This window comes from Myxine glutinosa, chromosome 12, assembly GCF_964187855.1.
Source record: "Myxine glutinosa chromosome 12, kmMyxGlut1.1, whole genome shotgun sequence".
NCBI lineage: Eukaryota > Metazoa > Chordata > Myxini > Myxiniformes > Myxinidae > Myxine > Myxine glutinosa.
In genome coordinates this window covers 31,704,065-31,723,257 of record NC_136272.1, presented here as the reverse complement: position 1 = coordinate 31,723,257, position 19,193 = coordinate 31,704,065, and the positions used below count along the sequence as shown (strand labels likewise).

Here is a 19,193-nt window from a genome sequence, read left to right as displayed (position 1 = left end):
GCTGCAGACTGCTGATCTGAGGGATGAGGTATGGAGTGGCAGAGAGTGGAGTCATCAGCAAAGAGATAGAGAGGATTTTCCAGAGTCAGAGAGATCATTGATGAAGACCAGAAAAGGCACAGGGCCCAGAACACTGCCTTGGGGTACTCCAGACTGAACAGGAAGGGGAGATGAGAGAAACCCATTCAGGGCCACACGTTGACTATGACTAGAGAGGAAGTCCGCAAGCCAAGCGTGGAGATTTCCATGGATACCATAGGAGGAGGAGTGTTTGGTGAGCAGAGCGGGGTGCCAGACCGTATCTAAGGGACATGATCTGTCAAGGGAGACAGCTCTGATTTGCTGTTTGGCATTAAGGACCTCCATCCATTGTTGAGACAGCAGAAGCAGCATGTCCAGAGTATAATGACCTGGTCTGAATCCAAATTGATGATCCGAGGTCAGGCCATTGAAGAAGAGGAAGGATTTGATGTCAGAAGCAATGATTTATTTCATGACCTTGCTGATTATTGGGAGCAGGCTGATTGGTCTGTCGTTGCAAGGATCTGTTTTTGCACCTTTTTGTGTAAAGCGGTAATGTTGGCTGATTTCCAAGCAGATGGCAGATGACCTTGAGCAAAGGAGAGGGTGAAAAGAATGGAGAGAGGGTGAGATAGAGCTGAAGAGCAGGATTTTAGGATCCGTGGGCTGATGCCGTCTGGTCCAGTTGCAGAATCTGAGTCGAGGTTTTACAAAAACTTCTCCACCTTGTCAGGAGAGAAGGACACAGAGTCCAGGAGCAGCTGGGTTCGACTGGGTAAGGTGGGTACAGAGAGAGATGGGTTCGGGACACAAGATTTTGAGGCAAACACAGAGTTGAGGCATTTGGCTATTTCACGTGCGGTGTCAGCTGTGTAACCGTTTGAGGTAAGGGAGGGGATGGAAGGGGAACAAACACCAAAAACAGATTTGACCAGACGCTACCAGGATTTGGAAGAGGGAGACATGTTTGAGAGTTCAGCCTTGTTGGGAAGAATTGGATCGAAGAGAGTGTGGAAGACTTTTCCACATACTGGAAAAGAGAGGAATAAATAAGTGGAGGTTAGGAGTGGTTCTGGATTTAGGCCATTTCACTAGGAGGGGGTTGCTGGTGGAACGCATGCATCCAGAAGATACTTGGGGGACAGATCACGGAGAGGGCAGAGGTTGCAAGACCAAAAATGAGGTGGAAGAAGACAGAGAGACCAACGACCTGTCGGTGATGGTGTTGTGATAGGTCCATAGACTCACCTTCATCACGAGAGATTCCATTGATCTTGAAGCCCTTCGTTTCCACAGCGTCAAGTTGAACAAGATGTGAGGCAGAGGAGCCAGCCCAGAGGGGAGAGCAGTACTGCATCAATCTGTGGATGAAAGCCTTGTAGGTACATAGGAACTCAGTTGTGCCAAGGAAGAATTAAGCACGACAGAGGATACCCAGGTCTGGCTTTGGAGGCCAACTTTGAAATGTGGCTTGTCCAAGTGAGATCATGGCGGAAAGTGAGACCCAAGAGTTTGAGTGACTGAACCTCGAATGACTTCAACAAAATCGAATCAGTTTGTCCTGGTCACACACCCAAACTGTCCATCTAGGTTCATCCGAATCCGTCCATAACTATTTAAGATATTGTGTTATACAGACTTGGCATTTAATATGGAATATATATTTTTCTTGACTTGGGTTTACTTTCTGAACTCAGTATATCAATCTGGTGAGTTTCTTTTGCGCTTCGGTGATTTCTTTGTTAAAAGAACCATGTCACTGATTGTCTGTCACAGCAAGAAGTCAATAACAGGATTATATCACAGGTGGCGTGACAAAATATACGGACAGGTACATTTGACGATTGGCTTCACAATTGGGTATATAAGGGTTGTTGCGTTCTGTATTAGTGGAAAACAACTGCTGCACGTCTACAAAAGTTATTGCCGCTTCCCCTGGAGATGGTCCGTCAACTCGACAATGCTGTTTGTCATTTAGTGGTGGCTTTACGAAATTCCGGCATGAAACAGCATGCTATTGCTTGGCAGTATGGCATCACTCAAGGTCAGGTGTCAAATATCCTGAAACGAAATGCTCAGAGGGGTGTCCCTACTCCAATACCGAGGCCAGGACGTCCCCGCAGAACCACAAGGAGGGATGATCGCCAGCTGCACCGGTTAGTCCGCAATGGCCGTACCAAGTCAGCTAATCGGCTTAGGGCTGAGTGGCAGCAACTGACAAATGTGCCTGTATCCAGAAGGCTAGTCAACCAACGACTGGTTCAAGCAGGCTATCGTGCCAGGCGTCCCCTGAGAAAGCCCCGTCTGACCAGACAACACCGCCAGCGCCGATTGCAGTGGGCCAGAGAGCACCGTCAATGGCAGCCAGGACACTGGAATCACGTGATCTTCAGTGACGAGTCTAGATTTCTGGTCTATCGTCAAGATGGCCGCGGCTGAGTGTGCAGACAAGTGCATGAAGCCTACAACGAAGATTGTATAGTGCCAAGAGTCCAAGCTGGAGGTGGTGGGGTGACCGTTTGGGCTGCTTTTCATGCAGGGGGCAAAACTGACCTGGTTGTTCTGAATGGAAACCTGAACCAGTTCAAGCACAGGGCCATTCTGGAAGAAACATTGCTTCCATTTGTTCGTGCAGCCTTTCGAGGAAACTTTGTCTTCCAAGATGACAATGCACGGCCTCATTGTGCTCGCATGATCCAACACTTTCATGCTGACGGTGGTGTAGAGCATATGGAGTGGCCTGCCATGTCCCCGGATATGAATCCGATAGAGAACTTTTGGGCAGAATTAACGCATCAAATCGACAACTAGGACCAGCAGCCTGCCTCTGTGCGTGAATTGCAGCAGGCTATTGTAACTGCATGGCAAGCGATTCCTGTCCAAACCTTGGCAAATCTCGTGAACAGCATGCCTCAACGTGTACGTGCTCTCCTGAATGCTCGTGGGGGTTACACGAAGTACTGAACTGTAATTTTACTGTCCGTAATCCCAGTCGTAATTTAACTTTTGTTTTTGTTAAAAAAATTTTTGGCTAATGTGCAAAATAAAGAGATACTTCTGGAAAACGCACAGAAGTTTAACACAGTACTGTCCGTGAATTGAGTTCGATATCAGTTTACATCACTTTCAAGGATCAATTTATTTGCTTCGAAATGTCAAATGTGGTTTTTGTTTCTTTTAAAGGTCACATTAACAAAATCTAGAATAATTTCAACATAATTCCAATGAACTTTTGGTTCTAAGTCACTTTGAAAAGTAAGTTCACCCCCACAAAAAAAATACTCCATATTAAATGCCAAGTCTGTATATTGTTTTAGCCCTATAACTCAATGGTGAAGAATCACTTTAAAATTTTTATATCCGGATCCAGATCATCATTAAAATCGAATCAATTCGTCCTTGTTACACACCCAAACTGTCCACCAAATTTTGTCCGAAACCGTCCACAATTTTTTGAGATATGATGCTCACAGCCAAACAAATAGACAGACAAACAGACAGACAGACATGGGTGAAACCATAAACGCCGTCCATCCTCGGTGGTGGAGGTAATTTAAAGAATTCTCGATCCAGATCCGGATCTTCACCGAGACTGAACCACTTTGTCCTTGTCACACACCAAACCTGTTCATCCGATTCCGTTCATAACTTTTTGAGATATGCTGCTCAGAAGCACACAAACAGAAGTGATAACACAACCTCCGTCCACCTTCGGTTTGTCTTTTGCTAAATACCATATTTGACTTTTGCTCAGGGATCGGCCACCAAGGTATCCACAGAGCACATCATCTTGTTCTTGTTTTTTTTTTTTTTTTTTTTCGTCATGATGGCTTGAGTGTTTGTCAGTCAGTTTGCATGTCACAAACACCAAAAAACATCCGTTGCAAGGTAGAACAAAACACGACAAAATAATTGATCTCGTGCAACATTGTGCGGTGGGCTACTGTTGCGTAATGAGCATTCAGATAACGAAACATCATGGGCGTATAACAATTAAATAAATAGCCCCAAAATAGCAATAGCAATTATAATTATTTATGTGATTTTATTTTTGTTTGTTGTCCTCTTATTTTTTTTTTTATAGTTATAAGAAGTGATGCTTGGCCATTGATACTGTTTCAGGTTTAGCCATCTCATCCCACACCCTGGCACCTTGATAATGGAACCTGTACAGGCCAGAAAGTCATCTTGTACATGATGATGTGCAACACATGGATGGACAAGGTGGATGATTACATTAAAGTGTCGTGTTTTCTTGCTCCCTTGCCATGTTAAAATAGTTTATGCCATTATTTATAAAAATGACTGATTTGGGCATCCAACCACCTTTTCATCATGGAAAAACACAGACTCTCGGTCTTATTCTACAATGGTCTTTATTGGCATGACTGTCTAGTTTTTCTGTGATCTTTATGAAATAAAGCTGCTGAGCAGTGAGACTCCACCATCCCTTATCTCCCCCAATACCCCCTCCCCAAATCCATGTATCTCCCTTTGTTAGTGATCCACAGAGTGGATTACGAAATGTCAAGCTCCATTTCATCAATGAGCCTGTGGCAAGGTCCAGAGGATTCTGTGGATGTAGACCAGCAGATGCCAAGCCCCTTTCCTGGACCTGACCTACCAACAACGTTATCCATCATGACTCCATTGACCCAAGATGCACAGCAGCCACCTCAAGTTATCCAGCAAAACCTTGTGCCCAATGACAACCAACCACACATCATCGAATTTCCTGAACCACCTCCATTTGTTTCCTTCCCGTCAACTTCATTAGAGGACTCATTACTTAGTTGTTCTGAACCCCTCATTCCTCAGTACTCAGCTGCTCACTCCTTGCACAATAGCACGAGTGTTGTTTCAACCACATCCCCTTGTTGTGGCCATGTCAATTTGACTAGTGACCAAAACACAGTAATTCATAATGGCACTTCGAGCCCTCTGACATTCCTTCCCTTACCATTAGTCTCAGCTATTCCCACTCGTAGTGTCTCTGATTCCTCAGAGGTTTTGGGCCAGCTTCCAGTGCAAGATACACCCCAGTTCCAGCAGAACAACGAAACAGCCAGCCTGAGGCCCGGTGCTATCCCTTTGCCATTATCTGTGGACATGCAACAAGGTGTTAGTGGTGAGAGTAGACTGAGCACAGCAGATCCTGAAACTCCAAAGAGCTCATCTGTTTCTGGAAACATCAGAGATCTCGATGAGAAACTGCGCACTCTGTTTCAGGATTCTAGTTTGAGTCAATCTGCTACATGTACAGATGAACATCGTGATGGCACTGGAACCACTCTAGATGTGACTTCCGCGGATTCCAGTTTTCTGCTGTCTCCAGCAAAGGCAAATGGTCTCCCAGCTCCATCAACGCTAACCACTGTTTTTGATGGTCCTTGCCAGCAGTTGCCTTCGTCTGCTGTGAAAACGAACGCTGGTGAGATAGGACAGACTGCACCTTCACAGGATTCCTCTTCTCAACCTCTCCCTGTACTTCGGAATTCCTCAGTACCCACCAACGTTCCGTCATCCGTTTTGGAACATGATGGCCCAACAACACCCTTTGGTGATTCTATCCAGGTGAGGAACATGTAGCTCCTGTACTGGTGGAAAACCTGCATTTGTTTGTTTGAATCATGCATTTGTATAATCTTAGGATTTTTTGATCCTTTTGCAGTAACGGGGCATCGACAAATTACATATGCAAAGGGGTGGGTAAAATGAAATTGATGAGGCCTGTTGTAGAGTTAGCAGAGAAAAAGAGATGCATGTGTAAGGGAACAGGGTTGAATATTCCTCTATTTTGCTATATTATACATATTTCGCCCCATATTTAGATTATTTTGGTCTTGTGTTGGCAATATTGTAGCATGTACCCCTTTCCAGCCATTTTTGCCGCACTATTGACTTCCACTATGTATGATGGATGCAGATGATGCCTGCTCAAGTAGAAGAACGTTTTGTAGACAGGACCATGGAGATTGGCTCCAATGTCCATGATGGAGTCTGGGAGACAAAGCACGAACAACCTGCTACAGCCACAAGAAAAGCTTCTGAGCCTTCTGAAAATGAAAATATCCACGATTCGACGATTGGTCGGAAATCTGAACTGCCAATGATATGCACCTGTCCTTCACCACCTATCAAGCATCTTGCAGCTCTTTGTGGAACTGGTGCCAAGGTCCATGAAGAAAACCCTGCTTCTCCTACACTGATGCAGGTTATCGTACCCATCCTTCCAGCTGAGCGCGTGGAGCTTGTGAATAGTGATGGAATGGCGTCTCCTGAACCATGGATACATCAGGTGACTCGTGATGAGAGTAGCTGTATGGACAGCTCAGTTCCACCAAAGTCTTTCACCTCGGACAGGTCATATCCGCAGCACCGAGATTCTTCTGACTCACTTTCCTCCTGCCCAAGTAGTGATTGTGCCTCGGACTATGAGGATGGTGGTTTGAACAGTGAACTACAAAGGCTCAAGGAAAAGTAAGGTTCACCTGTTTTGTTTTCTCATTAGATTTTTATTTCAAACCAATGGAAAATAAATTAATTTTCCACATGATTGTTTATGTAAAGAGTAATTTTCACTCGGTACAAAATGATGTGTTCCAAAAAGTGGTTGGTTTGAATTATATACATTATAACGGCAATTATTTTGAACTTTCACAACTCTATCAAGTGTTTGTTAGAAATGAGTGAACGGTAGATTTCCTTGAATCAGACATGTCGAAGCTATCCAGCCTGGGTTAGAACCTTGACTGAGCTACAAACTATCATCCTAGTGTTTCTCATGCAGGGCGAGGCATCAATGTGTGTACCGTCCATTAGAAGGACGTTCAACTGAGAGTCCTGTCTGCCAGCACTGATTGTTGATGGACGATAAAGATCCCACAGTGTCCTTCACAAAGAGTTGGTGAGCTATTGCCGGAACCATGGCAAAATTACATAATTTCTGGCTTGACTGACCACTAGAAAGGCAATGGCAAACAACCAAGTGTAACCTATGCTCTGATTGATTTCAAAATATTACAGCATTTTATATTATCACAATCCTTGTGTTGGTTTAATGGTTAAGGTGGCTGGCTTGAGATCTCAGGGTCTTGAGTTGAAGCCCCAGTCATGCTGTTGAATTAATGCTAGGTGGGTTGACTCAGTCATTGTTCTGTAGTCAGCAAAATGAGTACCAGATGACTGTGTATACAGAGAGGCATTGCATCAGCGGCACAGCCACACCCCAATAAAATGACGCAACAAGCAGCCACAAGCTGCACACAAACCACTACCACATCATCATAACCAATCAAAACTTTCACTTGCAAACCCTGCCCATGTCCTTGTTTCTGAAGACTCAGCAGGGTAAGGTGTTCTATGAACTCTGTTTTTTTTTTTTTTTTCTTTTTTTTGTCCACGCCAAAAAAATATGCTCGATATAAATAAATAAAAATTCTGCCATTATCATCTCAGCCAGACAGATCTCCCTGGATAGGAATACGAGTCACTCGTTCGTTAAGTGGGTAAAGCCTTGTGTTATCTTACTGATGTGTTCCTTTTCCAGAATGGTTTGGAGCTGAGTTGTTGGTTGTCTCATTCGCACTCCTGTGTGGATGTTCAAGTTCCTACGTTACTGTTCAAAAGGAGTGGGCCTTTAGGAATGTGTTATATCGAGACTATATATATATATATATATATATATATATATATATATATATATATATATATATATATATATATATATATATATATATATATATATATATATATATATATATATATTTAGGGTGGGCTTCAAAAAATCAAAATGCAGATTTTCTCCGGGACATGGTCTATTTTTGTTCCTTTTGGTGTCAAAGGAAACCACACCAAATTTTAATGGAATCCAATAATATTTAGGGGTGCCACATCAGTGATGAATTTTCCCCCATGCAAAAATAGGAATTCCCATTTTTTGGGCTGTATATACACAAAATAAATACATAATTATATATATACATTAAATATAATATTAAAAATAAATATATAGTAAATATACATTAAATAATAATAATATATATTATATTATACATTATATATACAATTATACGATAGACAATTATACAAATATAGACAAATATAATACATTAAATAATATATTAAAAATAAATATAATATATTAAAATTTAAATATAATAAATAAATATATAGTTATACAATATATATACATTATAATTAAATATACATTAAATTTATACATAAAATATACATTAAATAATAAATATACATAAATACACATTATACATTATATACACAAAGAATTAAGTTAAGCACCCCTACACAACGAATTAAGGTAAGCACCCCCTAATATATATTATTTGTGTATATGTATACATTGGCATATATTCTAAGGTATGTGAGATCAAATAATGATTGGTATGACATTAGCAATTATCCATTGATGAAATGCAGATACACAGGGTCTATGAGACGTAGGGTTGAGTCAGTGATCCGTTCACGTGGGTCCTACACACGTTATTGACGCAAAGATCGCTAGAGGTCTTCTCAGAACAATGACTGTACGTTAGAAAACATAAACGTCATCCACACTGTCCGTGATGGACCTATAGCTCCATACTTAAATTGAGGTGAAAATATGCCTAAAATTCCCAAAAAATTTCACCTTAAATTATTCAGAATAAAATATTGAAAACGGCATGATTGTTATGTTTTTATGTGACCATAATATCACTTCTCCAGAAAATATAGCAATATCATGGGTATATTACACTGTTTTGACGACAACAAACTTGTAATGTGCGAGGTTGTAAAAAAACGGGGGGGGGTGCTTAACTTAATTCTTTGTGTATATATAGTTATATACAATATATTATACATACAGTTTTGAGACTTCCTATGATCACTATCTGGGCAATTTTCATGCATGTTTTGTACAGGTTCCCGGGGTCAGGGGTACGCTTTTTTAGTGTGTAATATGTAGGCCTAACTTATTGACTGTGGCTCTTTTGTAGAGAGTGACCCTGTGGAGTAAGAATTAACAGGATTTTACCCACATTCTTGCGTATTTTGCAGATATGGCATGTGCTAGTACCAGTGTTTCATTGAAAACTCGGGCTCAGGATAATGTGTATCTCATTGGGTCCACTTCTGGAGATGCCATCAAAGGTGCCAAGCTCCCGACTGTGCATCAATCTCTTGTCCTGTTTTTCCATCACCTGAAGAAGGAGAATCGCACTGCCCGGGAGAGTGCAACCCTCACCATTGAAGAGGTTGTGAAGTTCTGGGAAAAAGCTCACCTACCTACAACGACGAAGCAGCACTGCATCCATCGTTTGGAGAGGCTATATGAAGAATGGAGGAGCCTCCAAAAAGGTGCAAAGCGGGGTGGTGCGACCCAAGAGAAAAAGGAAGCATCCTTCAAGGCCTCCTTGGAGAAGACGTTTGATCTTAGGCATGCAGATTCGGAGGCCATAATCACCAACCCCGAGGACAGGAAGTTTCTTCACGATCAATTCTCAGAGAGGAAGGCTTCAATGGGATCTGTAGACACTGTGTTGGAAGCAAAAACGTTCTTGTGTGTTTGAAAGATCAGCAGCCACGAGATGATTATCGTGAACTCCTAGAACTGACTGTCATCTACATGGGAGGAATCCCACCTCGTGGAATCCGGATCATGGCTCCAGGAGCAATGCACAGAGCCAGATGGATGGCAAAAGCACTATATTCACTACAGGTGTTCATGTTTCGGTCAGAGTTCCACTTGACACTTCGAGAGGCGAGAGAACTCCGAGCCTTCAACATTTTTGTCTGCCTTGTGTATGTACAGGCTTGGTTTCGGGCTCCACAAGCTATTGAGGCTCCCCTGAATGACATTAACCTCTTCAAGAAGTTGGAAAAGTTTGAACAAATCAATCAGAAGATGGCTCAGGCAGCCTTGAAGGCACTTGGCCGCCACACGTGGTACATGAGCCCAGTACTAGTGGCATTTGCATTCTTTGACACCAGAATTGACAAAGAAAGCAAGATCAATATGATTGAAGCATTGAAAAATGACGGTGAAAACCCCTCTCCAAAGAGACCAGCTATCAAACGAGGAACCGCCCTGTCAATCGCTGGCCTCATAACAAAACACACCAAGCATTTCTTCAGCATCCTAGGGACCCCAACTGATTGGATGGATAAGGATCCTGGTTCATCGGAGCAAGAAACCAGCTTTCAGGAAGCAAAGAAAGCCGCCAGTGGCTCAGTCGTGGTGAACGACAGGGCAGAAAGGGGTGTCGCATTGATACAAGACTACAATAAGCTCCTTACAAAGGATGAAGAGCAAAAGCAAGCTCTGCTCCAAGTTGTTGCTGCTCACAGGAAGATGTACCCCGATGCCAAGAAGGCAACAGTGGTGAAACAGGCCCAGAAATAGGAGTTACATTTCTCATTATATTTGGGTTTTTTAATATTATGTGATATGGTGTCTCTTCATTTTATGAACTGAACATTTGGATTGTTATCATTGAATTTGAGTTTTCATAGCAATATAGTGCTATTTGTGCAGCTATTGTAACTTGTGTTTGCTAGAATACAAAGAAAGTGAGTGGAGGGTGGATTTTCATAAAACAAACTTCTGGTTTTGCTTTCGATCCATATATAGAAAAGTTTTGTAGACACCTTTAGTTTGAAGGCTGATGTGGCACCCCTAAATAAAATCAGATTGCTTTCATATTTGGTGTCTTTTCATTTTGGAACAAAAGGAACAACATAAAGCCATGTCCCAGTAAATATTTAAAAAAAATTATTTTGAGCACCACCCTAATATATATATATATATATATATATATATATATATATATATATATATATATATATATATATATATATATATTCCAGTAATCTCTGTCTGTACGTTTGTACGTTTGTACGTCTGTTTGTCTGTGACCGCTGTTTCTCGACAACCACGGGTCCGATATACTTTTAACTTGCCAGGTATATTGCTGGGGACCCGAGGATGTGCCTTTTCAAGGTTTCATATTAATCGGACAATTACTTACCGAGCTATGTCCAAAAAACGATTCAACCAATCAGAGAGCAGCGAACGATCGCGTGTGCCGAACGTGGCGGACACACTCTGCCTCGGATGGCACATTTGAGAGCGTATTCATTTATTTCACGTTTGCAAACTATGTTGGCGTTAAACTATGTTTTAAAACTAATAAAACCGAATTTGCGATTCATTCGCTTTCCTGCGCGTTTGTGCACGCGATGGCGATTTCTTTACCAAACTCCGGAAGCCGTTCGCTTTGGACCAAACCATTGCATGTAAATAGAGGGGGGGGGATTGTCACCGTACTCGCAAGCCGTTCGCTTTGGACCAAACCATTTCATGTAAATAGAGGGGGGGGATATAATTTTAGATATAGATATAGTACGGGCAATGCCCTAGTATATATAAAGCAGTAAAGTATGTTTGTTTGTTTGTCCTCTTATAACTCGAGAACTACTCATCGCAGAGAAAAACCAAAGGCATATTCGGAATCAGTACGTCTCAGAGCAACTACAGCACACCTTAAATTTTAAAAAACTTCGGGTTTTAAAATTAGCGTATTAGTGCAGAAGCGCTAGCAGAAGAGGGAGGGAATCGAAGGGAGGGAGCGCAGCGCTCCCTCTAGCGCTTCGCAGCGCCAGCGCTTTTGTTAGCGTAATGGTACACAGGCGGTTCTCACTCTTGCGCATGCGCAAATGCGCTGTTCTGATGCTTCATGTTCCTGCAAAGACTTTGGCGCATGCGCAAATGACGATACATGGGCCACTGTATGTTCGTTTAATACGTACGCGCTTTGATGGGCGGGGCGTATGGCGTTCATGAAATGGTCGAATGCGGAAGTGCTTGAAGCCGTTGCGAGCGACTCGCACGATCTCTTGTCATGGTCCACAAGATTATCACAGAGACGTGCAGCTTCCAGAATTAAGAGATATGATCGAGACCTAACTTTTGAGACCAGTCCCAGCCTTCTAGGCCCCATGGTTGGTTCAGACGACCCCGACAAATGACGTGTTGGATTTTATCGCGAGCCGATTCGAGCGCCGACGTGCCGGCGAACAAAACCAGTCATATCTTTTTAACGCGTGGTTCGATTTTTACAAAATAAACTTTTTCTTGAAGGGCTGAACCGTGCGCTCACAACGTTACCGAGTTTGACCCTGGGAGAGCCGTTTTGCGCCGGCAAAGGCGCCTTGTTTTCCGTGATGACCATGTCGTGCTGCATAGATTACCATAAATTATAATATATTACCGGCGGCGCGTTCCGTGACGTCACGGCTCACTTAATTGCAATTATCTCTGGGATTCCTTGGCCGAATCGTACCAACTTCTATATATATAAAGCAGTAAAGTATGTTTGTTTGTCCTCTTATAACTCGAGAACTACTCATCGCAGAGAAAAACCAAAGGCATATTCGGAATCAGTACGTCTCAGAGCAACTACAGCACACCTTAAATTTTAAAAAACTTCGGGTTTTAAAATTAGCGTATTAGCGCAGAAACGCTAGCAGAAGAGGGAGGGAATCGAAGGGAGGGAGCGCAGCGCTCCCTCTAGCGCTTCGCAGCGCCAGCGCTTCTGTTAGCGTAATTAGCGTATTTTGGAACGTTAATTTTTCAACTTCATTATTCGGAATCAGTACGTCCCAGAGAAACTTCGTAATGTTAATTTTTCAACTTCATCCGATTGACATGGGACCAACGGCATGTGACAGAGAGTGAAACATACATGCTACATTTATTTGACGACAATGAGTTCCGACTTCCGGGTTCGTGCCGCCAACCCTGTTAGGCGCCTCTTGCGGCACACAGGGAATTACCAGTGAACTGGTACTCAATTTGCCGACCTCGGTAGGATGACAGGCTGAGTCAACCCCCCTGGTGTTAAGAGGGAGGAGGAGGGGAGGGGGAAGAGGAGGGGAGGGGGGGAGGGGGAGGGGGGAGGGGGGCAGGGGTGGGGGGGGGGAGGTGAAGGGGGGAGGGGGGAGGGGCCCTTCTTCCCCCGGGCACCCCCACACCCTCCCCTCCCACCTTCCCCCTCCCCCCCTGTTCCCCACCACTCCTCTTCCCCCTCCCCTCCTCCTCCCCCCCCCGTCCCCCTCCCCCAACCCCCTCCCCCTCCCCCTTCCCCCTCCCCCCTCATTCCCCTCCCCTCCTCTTCCCCCTCCCCTCCTCCTCCCCCGCCCGGCAATGCCGGGTACTTCTGCTAGTATATATATATATATATATATATCCACGATATCCATTTTTCCGTTCTCCAACCTATAGCTTTGTCTTTAAAAACTCAACGTTTCGGCCAGCAACCCAGCGTGCGCCGAGCCTCCACTAGCCTTCATCAAGAGAAGTTCCCTTGTTCACCTCCTCCCAGATATATCCGGGGGGAGGGGTGGGCCTATTATATCAACCAATCACAAAGCTGCGTTGTGAGACCTCGTGACCATGGACCCATGCTCGGCTTATGTTGCAAGTGTTTTGGCGTGTTTGAGCGGTGTATAGTGTTTTGTTGTCCGTGTTGCCTGTGTCGGCTATGTCCCACTTTGTCTTTGTCCTCCTCCACGCATCAGTGTCTCTCTGGTGTATTTATGCATGAGAGGTCCGTATGCCTGTGGTAACGCCACAGTCTCCTCTGTCAATGGTGCCCGCGTTTGGCCAGTGTGCCAGGCCTCCAGTATTCGCCTCCTGGCCCGGTTCGGGGATGCCGCCAGCACGTTCACATTGTCCCATAGAGGAACATGGCCCGCCCTTATTCCATGCTTGGCGATAGCAGATCTTTCTGGGTGATTACACTCAAAGGCCTTGTGGTGTTCATTAATGCGCTGGCCTAAGGTTCTTCCAGTCTCGCCTATGTATTCTCCACCACAGTCACAAGGAATGGTGTATACCACACCTGTGCAATCATTCTTCAGTCTTTTGTCTTTGACCTTGGTCAGTGCACGTCTCAAGGTGTATATAGGTTGGTAGTTGACCCTCACCCCGACCGGTCTCAAAATCCTGCCAATCCTTTGAGATACCCGTGGCACAAATGGTAGCACGCAGAAGCCCTTAGGTGGTTCCTGTGGCACGTCCTGGATTCTTGGAGCCGCCAGTACCATTTCATTTTTTGGGCAGAGGTGGTCTGGGTAGCCATTGGCTTTCAATACCCATTTGAGATGCTTGATCTCTCTCCTTTTGCCCTTCAAGGTAGACGGTATATTCCTTGCCCTTTTTACGAGTGTATTCACCACAGCTCTTTTATGGTGCAGTGGATGGCAAGACGTGAAATCGAGGTAACGCTCGGTCTGGGTGGGTTTCCTATATAATGCGGTACTTAAGCTTCCATTGAGGTTCCTCCTCACCAGGACGTCCAAAAATGGAAGCGACCCATCCTGTTCTTCCTCACAGGTGAATTTGATGGAAGGAAACATTCCACTGATGCCCTCCTGGATTGCATTAACAGCCGTGCTGGGGCAGATGACAAAAGTGTCATCGACATAGCGGTACCAGACACGTGGCTGTGTTGGGAGGGATGGGATGGTGCGTGTTTCCAGCTCTTCCATCACCATATTGGCAACCACCGCAGACACCGGGGAGCCCATCGCAGTGCCGAACACCTGTTTGTAAAATGTGCTGTCAAAGACAAAATAGGTGGAAGACAGACAAGTGCTGAGGAGGTGACAAACGTCATCAACATTCAACTTGTCGGCGGCCTGTTTCCAGCAATCATCCTCCATTAGCCTCTGTCTCGCCACATCAACCGCCAGGGTTGTGGGCACGTTAGTGAATAGCGAAATGACGTCAAAGGACACCATGTTTTGAGACCGGTCGGGGTGAGGGTCAACTACCAACCTATATACACCTTGAGACGTGCACTGACCAAGGTCAAAGACAAAAGACTGAAGAATGATTGCACAGGTGTGGTATACACCATTCCTTGTGACTGTGGTGGAGAATACATAGGCGAGACTGGAAGAACCTTAGGCCAGCGCATTAATGAACACCACAAGGCCTTTGAGTGTAATCACCCAGAAAGATCTGCTATCGCCAAGCATGGAATAAGGGCGGGCCATGTTCCTCTATGGGACAATGTGAACGTGCTGGCGGCATCCCCGAACCGGGCCAGGAGGCGAATACTGGAGGCCTGGCACACTGGCCAAACGCGGGCACCATTGACAGAGGAGACTGTGGCGTTACCACAGGCATACGGACCTCTCATGCATAAATACACCAGAGAGACACTGATGCGTGGAGGAGGACAAAGACAAAGTGGGACATAGCCGACACAGGCAACACGGACAACAAAACACTATACACCGCTCAAACACGCCAAAACACTTGCAACATAAGCCGAGCATGGGTCCATGGTCACGAGGTCTCGCAACGCAGCTTTGTGATTGGTTGATATAATAGGCCCACCCCTCCCCCCGGATATATCTGGGAGGAGGTGAACAAGGGAACTTCTCTTGATGAAGGCTAGTGGAGGCTCGGCGCACGCTGGGTTGCTGGCCGAAACGTTGAGTTTTCAAAGACAAAGCTATAGGTTGGAGAACGGAAAAATGGATATCGTGGATATAATTCCCAACCGCCGTTCATTACTTGATATATATATATATTGTAACGATTTTGAGAAGTGTAACGGGTTTTGAGAAGTGTAACGGGTTTTGAGGAGTGTAACAATTTTGGAGGAAGGGTAACGGATGTGAAGAGTATGGTTTTGGTATGGTAACATCCTGGTAATGTAAATAATGGTCGCAGCCGTCCTCCTAATTAATTTCATAGAACATACACGCAGGTCACGATATATCTTTTAAATAGTGTATTTCCTTATTCCATGTAGGCTAAGTATGTGTTTTCCACTAGATTGACTTTGCATTGTATCAAACAAAATAAGCGTAGGCCCTTCCAATTTCCCCAAAACCTCCCTTCCATTTGCCTTCCGCATTTTGGTCGGTTTTTCTCTTCAACCACCATTGGCCACGAGGTAAGGTTGGAGAAGAAAGGCGTGGCTCCACCTCGTCAGAAGAGGGCAGGAGTGAACCGGCCCTAACAGCCAATCAACACCGCGGTGAGTGACCCGGTAGGCGCGCCCTCGGAGTCGGCGGCTTGATTTCGCTGGAGGTGATAAAAGCGACTGCAGGGGACTGCTTTACCAGATGAGAGAGGCCTTGAGAGATACGCTGGGGGATGACCTGGAAGAGGAGCGCAATCCACCGCAAGCCCTACCTACCTACCTACCTGCCTGCCTGCAATACCCCCCTGTCGTTGGAGAGACGCGCTGAACGGAGGGAGACGGCTCCACCCCAGGAAGAGGAGCAGGTGTGCCGAGCCAGCGCGTGACGGCCGCGGATACGCGACGGAGGTTTTCCCGCCAAAACCGCGAGGGGTGCTGCGGCCTCCGACCTTGCCTTCCTCTCAAGCAATCAACCTCGAGCCATTACCTGCCTGCAATATCCATCGTGTGAGTGTGAACGTCCTGTCCTACTCGTTTGTCTTGGGGATTAAGTAAATGAAATAGAATAAGTTAACAATGCACTGTGTGACTGCTCTTTTCCATCTATTGCTGTAAATAATATTGGTCGCTCTAAAATATTGCTTGTGTGTGTATAATAAATCTGTTCTTCCTCCAAACTCTGTCTTTCTTCTCTCTTCTTCTCTTTCGGTCGCTTTAGAGGTTTCCCAATTGAATATCTGTAGCGCGATTAGTCAACGTTCGGTTGGAATCGGGTTCTAATCGGGGAGTAACTGTTCGGACGCGGTTAAATACACCACCGCTCGGTCAATATAACATCTAAAAGCCGTGTCCGTAACAATTGGTGTCGAGGAGTCGGATTCGGACCCGGGACTAAATTTGTTAGGCCCAAATTTAAAAAAAAAAAAAAATCTTGGTCAAAATTACGAGCTGCCGAAATTGTGTTGTTTTATAAAACCCGAATTTTGAGATCGCGCCATGGACAATCAAGGCGATCGGATGTCGGTGGGGGAGATAGACGGGTTAGGGGTAACCCAGGAACCAGGGGAAATGTATGTGGAAGAAAGGGAGGAGGAGAGCAATGAGGAGGCGGTTGAGGGTGTATCAGGTGCACAAGATGGCGTCCTCGCGCACATGGTTGTTGCGGCACCAAATTTAGCCACGCCCATGGTCGCGGTAGCCGAACCCGAGATGCCAATGAATTGGAACCTGTTTATGAAACAGATGATGGCCTTTATGGTAAAAACAGACGATAATTTCAAAGGGATGGAAAACAGGATGGGAAACCAAATGGGGGTAATGGGGAACCGGATGGATGCTCAGAGTGAGCAATTGGGGGTAATGAGGGACGAAGCGAGGGGTACCGGTGAGGGATTAGACAATAATTTTAAGGAGTTAGACAAGAAATTTGAGGGATTAGACAATGGGATAGAAGGGGTGAAAAATGGGTTAATGGGGTTAGAAAATAGGATGGAGGACAAATTGCGGGAAATGGGGGAACAATCCGCCCGGGAAATCGAACAGATGGGGAACCAGATGGAGGAAATACGAAGAGGGATGAGTGAGGAGGTCTCGGGGGTACGCGAGGAGGTAAAGCGAGGCGAAAAGCGTATCGAGAAAGAGGTGAGAAATAATACGGCAAAGTTACAAGGGGGAATAGAAGATCTGACGGAGGAGGTGGAGCAGCTGACAGAGGGACAAACTAAGTTAGTGGAGCAGGTTCAAAAGAACACGGCGGTACTAGGAGGGTTAAAGGCGACACAAAAAGAAATTAAAAACGAATTAATAGCGACGCAGAGGCAATGTCAGATGGTACGGGAGGAACTGACAATGAGGGTGGAAGAGGTGACAGAAGCAATGGAGACGAAGGACCGGGAGGTAAGGACGCACGTAGAAACGGTCACGGTAGCCTTAGAGGACGAACTTGAGGAGACGCACCGGGAAATAAAAGAGGTTAAACAAAAATTAGAGGAAGTGGGAGAAGAGGTGAGTGAAATTAAGAAGGGACGGACAGAAACTAAGAGAGAAATCCGGGAGGAGGTGATGGAATGTGTACAAGGTCTGTGTTCAAATCATGATGCGGTGCTCACTAACCAAATAAAAAGTTTGCAGGTGGCAGAGAAGGTGCGACGAGGTACGGAGGTGAGTGGCAATGTACATGATGTGAGGGGAGATTCAGTCGGCTTGGGGATTGGTTTGGATCCGGGTGTTCGTGAAAGGCCGTTGGTGAGGTGTGTGACAGGACGGGTGTGCGAAAAAAGGGGTGTGCGAGAATGTCCGACCATGGGGTGTGTGAGGAAAAAGTGCACGCCGAGGAGTGAGTGTGCCGTCAAGAGTGAATTGGTCGAAGCGCGTGTGCGAGGGAGCACAGGGAAGCGCGGTGTGGTGAGTGTTACGGAGGAAGTAACGAAAAAGTGTGCGCGGGAGGATGCGCGAGAAAGGTGTGTAACGGACGGGTGCATGGGGAAAGCGCATGCTGTCAAGAGTAAGGGAGAATGCATGCCTGTGGTGAGTGTTACGGAGGAAGTAACGAAGAAGTGTGCACGGGAGGATGCGCGAGAAAGGTGTGTAACGGACGGGTGCATGAGGAAAGAGTATGCTGTCAAGAGTAAGGGTGAGTGCGCGACCGAGAGTGGAGGTGAGAGTAGTGAGAGTGACAAGGAGAGTGAGTTGGTTGTGACAGGTGAGCGAGGATGTACACCTGGGATGGAAGGATGCACACCTGGAATGGTAGAGCGTGTGTGGGAAGGCACATTTGAGTTGGTAGTGAGGCACGTGGTTGGGTGTGCGAATGAGAGCACACCTGTGATTGTCACAGAGGAGGTGACCGAGGAGGGGGCGCGAAGCGGTGTATTGGTGAGGTGTGCGAGCAACGAATGTGTGCCAAAGTGTTCGGTGGTCAGGTGTGTGACCAAGTCGGTGAGCGGAGTGAGTGTACCGAGGTGTGAAAGAAAAGGTACGAGGAGAATGGGAACGGCTGCATGTATGAGCAAGAAAGAGGTAGCGTATGCATGTAAGCCTGCAGGTGAAGCGTCGACGGTAACCGGGTTAAAGGTTAGGTCGACTTTTAGCCGGATCGGGCCCTCGGTGCGTGCCGGGCTTCGCGTGCCGCGAGAACCAGCGGAGATCCGAGCCACGGCGGGTTCGAAAGGACCGCCGTGCGCGATCCACGCTGGGCCTCGCGTGGAGCGGCCGCGTCCGGGCTCCACAAGG

The 19,193-nt window shown here is 45.7% G+C and overlaps 1 protein-coding gene across 3 annotated transcripts in view; it reads left to right on the top strand.

Annotated features, from left to right (window-relative positions):
• LOC137437255 (serine/threonine-protein kinase WNK2-like) overlaps window positions 1-19,193 on the top strand; it is a 210,637-nt gene that overhangs the window by 123,019 nt on the left and 68,425 nt on the right. For all 3 annotated transcript variants that reach the window (XM_078766685.1, XM_078766684.1, XM_078766683.1), the window contains exons 19-20: window positions 4,523-5,595; window positions 5,948-6,501. In XM_078766685.1, the coding sequence (XP_078622811.1) occupies window positions 4,523-5,595; window positions 5,948-6,501 (1,627 nt within the window). The remainder of the gene's footprint in view (window positions 1-4,522; window positions 5,596-5,947; window positions 6,502-19,193) is intronic.